The 11,196-nt window shown below is 43.4% G+C and overlaps 1 protein-coding gene across 2 annotated transcripts in view; it reads left to right on the plus strand.

Moving 5' to 3' along the window:
* nomo (nodal modulator) overlaps positions 1-10,949 on the plus strand; it is an 81,497-nt gene extending 70,548 nt beyond the window's left edge. For both annotated transcript variants that reach the window (XM_078240909.1, XM_078240907.1), the window contains 5 exons: positions 1,981-2,091; positions 3,693-3,794; positions 3,930-4,049; positions 7,029-7,121; positions 10,326-10,949. In XM_078240909.1, coding sequence (XP_078097035.1) covers positions 1,981-2,091; positions 3,693-3,794; positions 3,930-4,049; positions 7,029-7,121; positions 10,326-10,457 — 558 coding nt within the window. In that variant the 3' untranslated portion in view covers positions 10,458-10,949. The remainder of the gene's footprint in view (positions 1-1,980; positions 2,092-3,692; positions 3,795-3,929; positions 4,050-7,028; positions 7,122-10,325) is intronic.
* The last annotated feature ends 247 nt before the right edge of the window (positions 10,950-11,196 follow it).

Consider the following 11,196-nt stretch of genomic DNA (forward strand, 5'->3'; position numbering starts at 1 on the left):
GTCCACGTTTGGCCCATATCCCTCTATACCCATCGTACCCATGTAACTATCTAAATGCTTTTTAAAAGACAAAATTATACCTGCCTCTACTACTACCACTGGAAGCTTGTTCCAGACACTCACCACCCTCTGTGTGAAAAAATTGCCCCTCTGGACACTTTTGTATCTCTCCCCTCTCACCTTAAACCTATGCCCTCTAGTTTTAGACTCCCCTACCTTTGGGAAAAGATATTGACTATCTAGCTGATCTGTGCCCCTCAGTATTTTATAGACCTCTATAAGATCACCCCTCAGCCTCCTACGCTCCAGAAAAAAAAAATCCCAGTCCATCCAGCCTCTCCTTATAACTCAAACCATCAAGTCCTTGTAGCATCCTAGTAAATCTTTTCTGCACTGTTTCTAGTTTAATAATATCCCTTCTATAATAGGATGACCAGAACTGTACACAGTATTCCAAGTGTGGCCTTACCAATGTCTTGTACAACTTCAACATTGTATGTTGTATTATTGTATAGCCTTTGACTGGCGCTTAGGAGGGTATCTGTCCATAAGCCTCAGCATCCTGCGCTGGGCAGTAAACCATGTTTAAATTGTGAGGGAGCTTGGTTTTGAAGCACAGTGTTTCCTGGCTGTTGTGGTACAGGATTGGAAAACGTGTCCCAGGAATTTTCAGGCCCCTGAGCGGAGTCACGGCACCTGCCATTGTCGCGCCAATTATTATCCCCAGGTCCTGATGCAGCTCTCTGGCAGTGACCAGGGGAAGCTGCCTTTGCTATCATACTAGGGAGCCAGTTAATGAATTGTGCCACAAGGGTGCCATCAGCCAACCTCCACGATAGTGACAGCACTGCCAGTATTCCCACTCCCAGTTTCCCTGAGGGGATAAGCTGCTTTTATCAGCCTATATACCGCCCATGTATATTTCGCAGACTGATGAGTAGCCAGCATTTTATTTCCTTTCCCACTTGAGAGCAACATTAATCGCCGAAATACTGCTGCATTTCCAAAAGGAAAGAGTTTGCTGATGACAACCATTTGGCAACAGGTTCCTGCTTCTACAACAGTCTCACTTGCTCCTCTTCCAGTGTGCTGTGACTCACTTGTTAATTCGCAAGCTCACTGACTGTGTCTAACTGCTGTTTCTTGCAAACTGTGTTGAGGGGGTTGCAGAGAGGTGTGAAGGTGCTTCTTGTGGTGGGCGGTGCCATATTGCTCATCTAGACATATACTGACGGAATGTTAGAATTTGCCTTCAAGACGCACTCAACCAAATCTTGCATGACTAGTATTTGGATGGCCCTGGTGCCTACCTAAAAGGGCACAGGAGCTGCAGCAGTTTTAGCCAGTGGTCCTATCAGGGTGGTTGGAGGCTTCTGAAGAAACTGTCAAATAAAGTTCTTTTTCAAACTCGCCTTAATGTGGAGCCAGGAGTGATTCTCTAATATAGAGTCATAGAGGTTTACAGCATGCAAACAGGCCCTTCGGCCCAACTTGTCCATGCCGTCCCCATTTTTTTAAACCACCAAGCTATTACCAGTTGCCCACGTTTGGCCCATATCCCTCTATACCCATCTTACCCATGTAACTGGGCCAGTACGCACGCATCCCTTTTCCTAGCCACCTCCCCATAGATTTAGCTGAGGGCTGGCTGATCTTCTAAGATGACCAGAATTCGAAGGGCCCAGGCTGCTAGTGTAACATTCAGATTTATAAATTTGTACGACTGCGGATTTTACATTCAGAAAAATCTTTCTAAAATTTCAGAGAAATTCAATCTTTGCCTTTTAAGAATGTATCATTGTGCCAGTTTAATTAGCACCATTAATAAAATGAATACTCCAGGAGAAACTGGCCCCGCAGGAGACATTGCTGTTTCGTACTTTTGCGTATAAAGCTTTTATGTTAATCCTTCTGCAGTGGAAAAAAATGGTCACACATAAACCAATTTTCATCCAATCCCTTTGATTTTTGTTTGTACAGGTCGACAGTAGCGATATTGAAGGCGTGAATATTCTAGCGTTCCGACAAATTAATCAGTTTGATTTAAGTGGAAATGTCATCACTTCACCCGAGCACCTTTCTACTTTGCGGGTAAGTCGGATTGGTTTATTTGCAAAAGTGCTTGCTTTTTATTCTGCCACCCCCAGTTCAGAATAGTTATAGTACAGCCATTTGGCCCAGCATGTCTGTGCTGGCTCTCTCTGAAGGAGCAAGTCACACACCTGCTCCCCACAGTCCTGCAAATTCTTCCTTTTCAGATAATAAATCGTCTCAAACGGCTGGCTAAACAACCTGAACTCAACCTTCTGTCAAAGATTTTAGAATCATAGAATCCCTACTGTGCAGAAGACGATAAGACCATAAGATATAGGAGCAGAATTAGGCCACTCGGCCCATCGAGTCTGCTCTGCCATTCAATCATGGCTGATTTTTTTCTCATCCCCATTCTCCTGCCTTTTCTCCATAACCCCTGATCCCCTTATTAATCAAGAACCTATCTATCTCTGTCTTAAAGACATTCAATGACCTGGCTTCCACAGCCTTCTGCGGCAAAGAGTTCTACAGATTAATCACTTTCTGGCTGAAGAAATTCCTACTCTCATCTCTTTTAAAGGATCGTCCCTTCAGCCTGAGGTTGTGCCCTCTGGTTCTAGTTTTTCCTACTAGTGGAAACATCCTCTCCACGTCCACTCTATCCAGGCCTCGCAGTATCCTGTAAGTTTCAATAAGATCCCCCCCCTCATCCTTTTAAACTCCAACCAGTACAGATCCAGAGTCCTCAGCCCTTCCTCATACGACAAGCTCTTCATTCCAAAGAGCATTTTTGTGAACCTCCTCTGGACCCTTTCCAAGGCCGGCACATCCGTCCTTAGAAAGAGGCCATTCGGCCCATCAAGTCTGCACCGACCATAATCCCACCTAGACCCTATTCCCGTAACCCCACATATTTATCCTGCTAGACCCTCTGACACTATCATAGAAATCATAGAAACCCTACAGTGCAGAAGGAGGCCATTCGGCCCATCGAGTCTGCACCGACCACAATCCCACCCAGCCCTACCCCCACATATTTACCCACTAATCCCTCTAACCTACGCATTTTAGTATTCTAAGGGGCAATTTTTAACCTGGCCAATCAACCTAACCCGCACATCTTTGGATGTTTTTTGATTTCTATCTGAAAGGAAAGGGAAGAGAAATAATAATCACAGTTTTCCCATTTCCTCACCCCGCTTTCCCTGTGACGAAGCATCTGATTCGCGATCTGTGATTCACTGCAGTGGATAACTGGGAGGGTAGAGTCTGAGTATGGAATCAAACTCCTGGTGCCATTCTGTGTTACACTTCTTGCCCCCGTTATGTTGCATCATTGTAAAATTGCTACCATTTTATAAGTTAGGGTTTAGTGAACGTAATAGCATCTTAAAATCTATTGTATTATATTGTGAATATATGCAAATATCTGAAATATAAACTTAAGGCAAGGATAGATAGATAAATTTTTGAACAGTAAAGGAATTAAGGGTTATGGTGAGCGGGCGGGTAAGTGGAGCTGAAACCATGAAAAGATCAGCCATGATCTTATTGAATGGCAGAGCAGGCTCGAGGGGCCAGATGGCCTACTCCTGCTCCTAGTTCTTATATTCTTAATTCTTTAAAAAGGCTAAAATGGATATGTTTAATTTATTCAGGTGGTGCTGTATAAAAGCGAAAACCTGGATAATCCCATTCAAACGGTGTCGCTCGGGCAGTCCCTTTTTTTCCAGTTCCCACCACTGCTAAGGGATGGAGAGGTAAGTTTGCATCCTGTAGAACTGGACGGCATTGAGCTCCGCTGTGTAAATGAATGCAAATAGCTTCTGTTGGTCTCAGAAACATTTTCTTTCCCTTGTTGTGTGGGAATGAACTTCTTGCCTGTCTTGTTGCAGAATTATGTCATTGTGTTGGAGTCCACATTGCCCAAGTCACTGTATGAGTACATCTTGCCCCAGATATCCTTCAGTGCGACTGGCTACCATAAACACATCACCCTGATGTTCACCCCTTCGGTAAGTGAATGATTAAGAATAATTTAACGATTATTCTTCAGAACCTTTGAATGAAGTTGTTTTGCCACAGCAACACCCATTACAACTGATTATTCATTGAAGATTGTTGAAATGCTTTTCATTTAACATTGGCAGATTCAGTGAAGCATTTATTATTGCACTTGTTTTTCTGTTATTTGGCAGCATTGCACTTTGGCAAGGGTAAAAATTGGCACAATGGTTAGCATTGCTGTTTCACAGTGCCTGGGACCTGGATTCGATTCCCGGCTTGGGTGACTGTCTGTGTGGAGTCTGCACGTTCTCCCTGTGCCTGCATGGGTTTCCTCTGGATGCTCCGGTTTCCTCCCACAATCCAAAAGACGTGCTGGTTAGGTACATTGGGCCATGCTAAATTCTCCCTCAGTGTACCCGAACAGGCGCCGGAGTGTGGCGACGAGGGGATTTTCACAATAACTTCATTGCAGTGTTAACGTGGAAGCCATGATGTGGAGTTGCCAGCGTTGGACTGGGGTAGGCACAGTAAGTAGTCTCACAACACCAGGTTAAAGTCCAACAAAGTGCCTAGGCACTCACCTGACGAAGGAGCAGCGCTCCGAAAGCTCGTGCTACCAAATAAACCTGTTGGACTTTAGCCTGGTGTTGTGAGACTACTTACAGTGTTAATGTGAGCCGACTTGTGACTAATAAATAAACTTAAACTTTAATTAATTGGATACAAGGCGTTGAAATGGTTATTGAAGAGTGACTTCTTGCAAAGGTTTTTCTTCCCCTATTAAATTTGAAACTGAAGTTTGTCCTGGAAACTGTAGAGGCTTAACTGTCTTGCTTAATTTTAATTGAACCTATTGTTACTTAATTAACTTTGAAATACTGCATTGGATTTAACAAAACTTGGCAAAAGGTGATTTTTAAATAGAATCATAGAATCTTACAGTGCAGAAGGAGGCCATTCGGCCCATCGAGCCTGCACCGACCACAACCCCACCCAGACCCTATCCCCACAACTCCATGCATTTACATAGATAATCCCCTTGACGCTAAGGGGCAATTTAGCATGGCCAATCCACCTAACCTGCACATCTTTGGAGTGTGGGAGGAAACCGGAGCACCCAGAGGAAACCCATGCAGGCACGGGGAGAATGTGCAAACTCCACATCTGTTTTTTTTCTAGATGTGGAGATGCCGGCGTTGGACTGGGGTGGGCACAGTAAGGACTTTCACAACAGCAGGTTAAAGTCCAACAGGTTTATTTGGAATAACGAGCTTTCGGAGCGTCGCTGCTTCATCAGGTGAGTGCTGAGGAAAGAGTTCTCACCTGATGAAGGAGCCGCACTCCGAAAGCTCGTGATTCCAACTAAACCTGTTGGACTTTTAACCTGCTGTTGTGAGACTTCTTATTGTTTTTTTTCTCAACAGGGCATTCTGCAAATGATTCAGATGCCCTTATTGACTGGATACATTAGTCTCATACATTAGTTTTAAGATGACTTTATACATGCTGCTGTCCCCTTGATATAAAGAGGGAAAGGAATTTGGGGTTAGTGGATGTCGGAAAGGTAATGGTTTTCCAGGGCATCAAGGGACAGGCAACAGATGCTGGCTTTCCAGCAATACCTACATCTTGAACAACTTTTAATATCAACAAGCTGGGTTTTAACTGATTGCTTGTCCGACGCTGTATAAGGCTCTGGTCAGACACCATTTGGAGTATTGTGAGCAGTTTTGGGCCCCATATCTAAGGAAGGATGTGCTGGCCTTGGAAAGAACCTCCAGAGGAAGTTCACAAGAATGATCCCTGGAATGAAGAGCTTGTTGTATGAGGAACGGTTGAGGACTCTGGGTCTGTCCTCGTTGGAGTTTAGAAGGATGAGCAGGCATCTTATTGAAACTTACAGAATACTGCGAGGCTTGGATAGAGTGGACATGGAGAGGATGTTTCACTAGTAGGAAAAACTAGAAACCAGAGGGCACAACCTCGGGCTAAAGGGACGATCCTTTAAAACAGAGATGAAGAGGAATTTCTTCAGCCAGAGAGTGGTGAATCTGTGGAACTTTGCCGCAGGAGGCTGTGGAGGCCGGGTCATTGAGTGTCTTTAAGACAGAGATAGATAGGTTCTTGATTAATAAGGGAATCAGGGGTTATGGGAAAAAGGCAGGAGAATGGGGATGAGAAAAATATCAGCCATGATTGAATGGCGGAGCAGATGCGATAGGCCGAGTGGCCTAATTCTGCTCCTATGTCTTATGGTTTATCTTGTATTGCAGCCCATGAACTGGCACCTTTAGCAGGTTTTGTATTGTTTTTATTGGAACCATCAGCCAATGTCAAAATTACCCGGTGTATCCGTATGTTACGTTTTGGGGCTGCACCTCCCACAGCATCAGAGCCAATCAGATGATCTGCCAAATAACACCAAAGAAAAAGCAACTATGATTTTGTGGTTAAATGCTGTATTTCGGTCTGATGTGGTTTGGAAGCAATGGGAATATTTCCGAGGACATTTTCCATCTTCGCAATAGTGACCTGACTAATTGTGTAATTGGGGGAGAAAGTGCTGCATTTGTGAGTCAGTTGCTGAAATTTAATGAAGGCATTGTGCTTTAATGTGAGCTTATGACAGTCGAAGTAAATGGGTTTTGGTACATGTGACAGAAATGGATTTTTGATTTGTAATGACTCCTGTAGATCTGTGCCTTCATTATCCCACTTGCAAAGGTCTCAACACAATTTTAAAAGCTACTGCTTTCTTCAAGATTACACCAGAGTCTCTTTTTCTAAAGTTGGTAGCTCCTATTTTATGGTGGGCACACTTAACAAAAATGTCACAAACTAAAATCACCAATGTGTAGTTTTAATTGAAATCAATTACATTGCCATCCCTCCATGTAGAGTTGCTGTTATCAATGCAGTAAATGATGTCTTGGGGATAACTGGTCCTATAGAATTCTGTCTCACTGTGCTACATCATCTTTTCCCAGAGAAAGCTACCCGAACAGGATGTTGCTCAGGGATCATATATCGCCCTGCCCCTTACTCTGCTCCTGCTTCTGGCTGGTTACAATCACGATAAGGTAAGCTTCTGTTTCAAGCACTCAAAATTACAAATGGGTTCTGTGCAGCTGAGAACAGCATATGGACATGTTTTTTATTGCATATTTTCTGGTAGAAAGTGGCATTGTTTATTTTAAAACTCCCACCTGCTGTGAATGAAATACGGCTGTACATAAAATATCAACCATTCATAGCAAATGATGCAAACACTCAACTTACCAATGCACAATATAATCACACAGTGGTTAGCACTGCAACCTCACAGAGCCAGGGACCCGGGTTCAATTCCTTCATTTCCTGGCCTCGGGTCACTGTCTGTGCGGAGTTTGCACGTTCTCTCATGTCTGCGTGGGTTTCCTCCGGGTGCTCCGGTTTCCTCCCACAGTCCAAAAAATGTGCGGGTTAGGTGGATTGGCCATGCTAAAATTGCCCCTTAGTGTCAGGGGGACGAGCTATAGGGTAAATGTGGGGTTATGAGGATAGGGCCTGGGTGGGATTGTGGTTGGTGCAGACTTGATGGGCCGAATGGCCTCCTTCTGCACTGTCAGATTCTATGATTCTAAATCAAATACGGGTTGTCCAAATTAGCAGAAAATTAGGGCACAAATACTTTTCACTGTAGGTTGAAAAATATCAAACATGTTTAGAGTAGTTCTGTTAGCAGCTGCTGGAGCTTATTAGACGAGATTGCCCTCCTCAAGGGCAGTGAATGCTGACCTAACCAGCAAAGCCCACACCTCTTGAGTGAAGAAAAAAAGAAGCAGAAGATTAGTCACAGAATAAGCTGTTTAGTGTTATGGTCTAATGTCACATCCCCTCTGTCTTTTCCGACATAGTTTCACTCCGAGAGGAGCACTGCAACACCTTCCCAAATTGTTACTCTTGTTAATTCAGTAATTACACTATTTCAAAGCGACTCTGTGGGGATTCGTTTTAGAAAGCTGGTAGAAATGAGAACTGTTGGTGCAAGGAGTGGTGGGATGCTGACTTACCGGTTTAGATGTTGCTTTTCATTGTGACTACTCACTGTCTCAATTTAAAAATGACAAATACAGTTGAATTCATTTTTACTTAGATTTTATTGTGATCGAATGATCTCCTTCTGCACTGTAGGGATTCTATGAAACTATATTCTACCTATGAGATACATCTGTGTCTCCAATAGAATAAACTGATGGGATTTTCCCTTTGCAAATTGCATTGATAGAGCAGTGTTGAGGATATATTCGTAAAATATTTTGTTTTTAAAAGTGCGGTGGCAGCATTAATAACTTGACTGGAGCTATGAGCTCGTGCTATCTCTAAATATCTGAGCACAGGTACAGGATAAAAGCCCTGTATTCAAAATTCTGCGTCAAATTTAGTCCGATGCACAACCCTCAAATAACACTGTCAGCAGGAAGATCTGGGAACTGTTAACTAATTAAATCCAGTTGGTGAGGGAATTGTAAATCTTTAAAATTAGTTGTTCAAATTTTGTGTACTCGGACAATGCTTCAGCACTGTACAGTGAGGATACCACAACGTGCTTGGATACGGCAGCTTTGTAGAGGGGGAAAGACTGTTGTAATCTACTTTTGCACAGTGGATGCTTTTTCCTCGGGTGGATGGAGCTATTACAAGTGGGTATAACTATAGGGTTCGTGGTGGGAGATACAGGAAGGATATCAGAGGTAGGTTCTTTACGCAGAGAGTGGTTGGGGTGTGGAATGGACTGCCTGCAGTGATAGTGGAGTCAGACATTTTAGGAACATTTAAGCGGTTATTGGATAGGCACATGGAGCACACCAGGATGATAGGGAGTGGGATAGCTTGATCTTGGTTTCAGATAAAGCTCGGCACAACATCGTGGGCCGAAGGGCCTGTTCTGTGCTGTACTGTTCTATGTTCTGTGTTCTATGTTCTATTTGTACCACATTTGATCTTGTAAGCCATTTATTTAGTCCAATTTCACATGGCATTAATTTTTCTGGCAAGCCATGGAGCTCTTATCTACTGTGTCATGTGCAGTAATAAATTTCTACAATACATTGTGCTGTTTTGTTTGAGATAGTGTCTCTCCACCCCCCCCTCGTCGCTTGTTCATGATTAGTTGGGTCTCTCAAATAAATTGACGTTATTTCCATTACTCATTATTTTTGGATTACTGAGACCTCTTTCGACCTGTTTACTCTTTTACATCGAAACAAGGAGCAGGAGGAGGCCTCCCAGCCTGCTCCGCCGTTAATCATGGTCATGGCTGATCATCCAATTCAATCGCCTGATCCCTCTCTTTCCCCCCCCCCCCCCCTTAATCTTGTGATCTCTCTTCACCCCAGGAGCTATATCTTAACTGCGTCTATTTTGACCTCAACTGCTTTCTATGGTAGTGAATTCCACAGGCTCACCACTCTCTGGGTGAAGAAATTCTTCCTCATCACAGAATCAATACAGTGCAGAAGGAGGCCATACAGCCCATCGAGCCTGCACCAACAACAGTCTATCCCCAGGCTCTATCCCCATAACCCACGTACTTACACTGCTAACCCCCTGACACCAAGGGACAATTTAGCATGGCCAAATCCACCCAACACACACATCTTTGGACCGTGGGAGGAAACCGGAGCACTCGGAGGAAACCCACGCAGACATGGGGAGAACATGCAAACTCCACACAGACAGTGACCTGAGGACGGAATCAAACCCGGGTCCCTGGCGATGCTAACCACTGTACTGCCCTCATCTCAGTCCTAAGTAATCTAGCCCGTATCCTTAGACTGTGACTCCTGGTTCTGGACTCCCCCACCATCAGAAACATCCTCCTTGCATTTACCCTGTCTAGTCCCGTTAGAATTTTATAGGTTTCTGTGAAATCCGCCTCCGCCCCCCCCCCCCCCCCCACCCCCACCCCCCCCCCGCATATTCTTCCGAACTCCAGCGAATATAGTTTTTAGTTTGGTGACTGTAAAGATTTTAAAAAATATATTACAATTTTGTTACAATTAGTGACCAATGCAAATCTCTCATGTATATTACTCAAACCTAACTTAGCATTCAATATTCCTGTTAAGATTTAACAACATGTAAGTTCACTCATAAATCTCATTAAAGGCCTTTCCTCTTTATTTAGTTCTCATTAAGATATTATTTATGTTAAAATTTTATTATTTAGGTGTAATTCCTATTGAGGTGCTTGGTTTGGAGTATGGTGTATAATGGGTCTGACTTTTCCTTTTTCTCTGCAGCTCATCCCGTTGTTGATGCAGTTGGTGAATCGCTTACAGGGTGTGAGGGCTCTCAGCCAAGGCGGTTTGGATGGTGTTAGTCAGGAGGAGGCAAAGAGACAAGCCAAAAGGCTGAAGACACGGCGTACATAAATACCAGTGAACTCACTGATACAGCTTTCAAGTCAGTTCCGTACGGTTGCAGAGTCCACGTTTAAAGTCTGGTTTGTTCAGATGAAGCACCGCCATTGTTAAAATCCTTCTTCATTTTATATAATGAAACTGGCTTTTTACTGCTTACTTCCAGTGACTTGAATCCAAATGTGGTTTGACTGTATTTATGGTAAAATTTGGGGTTACATTTGTTTATCGTAATCGGCGCTCTGAATTGGTTTACTGATTTACAATAACATTAGTAGGGCAGAAATTTGATTATAAAAGATAAGTTAATTTATTTCCATTGTTGTTGGAACTCACAGTGCCATGAAATGAATGGTGCTTGTTTTATAATGTACTGTATATTTGAACTGAGCCAGTTTGATGTGTGGTCAAATGTGAGTATTCGACATGCAGTTGTGGCGCATTATTGAATGAACCGGAAAACTGAAAGATGTAAAACCCTACATTAAAAAAACTATTTTCACAGCTTTATTTCCATCTGAATAATGACTTTCCAAAAGTAAAAAGTTTATTTATCAGTGCCACAAGTAGGTTTACATTAACACTGCAATGAAGTTACTGTGAAAATCCCCTTAGTCGCCACACTCCGACACCTGTTTGGGTACACTGAGGGAGAATTTAGCACGGCCAATGCACCTAACCTGCATGTCTTTCGGACTGTGGGAGGAAACCAGAGCACCCGAAGGAAACCCACGTAGACACGGGGAGAATG

The sequence above is a fragment of the Mustelus asterias genome, chromosome 23 (assembly GCF_964213995.1).
Source record: "Mustelus asterias chromosome 23, sMusAst1.hap1.1, whole genome shotgun sequence".
In the NCBI taxonomy this organism is placed as follows: domain Eukaryota; kingdom Metazoa; phylum Chordata; class Chondrichthyes; order Carcharhiniformes; family Triakidae; genus Mustelus; species Mustelus asterias.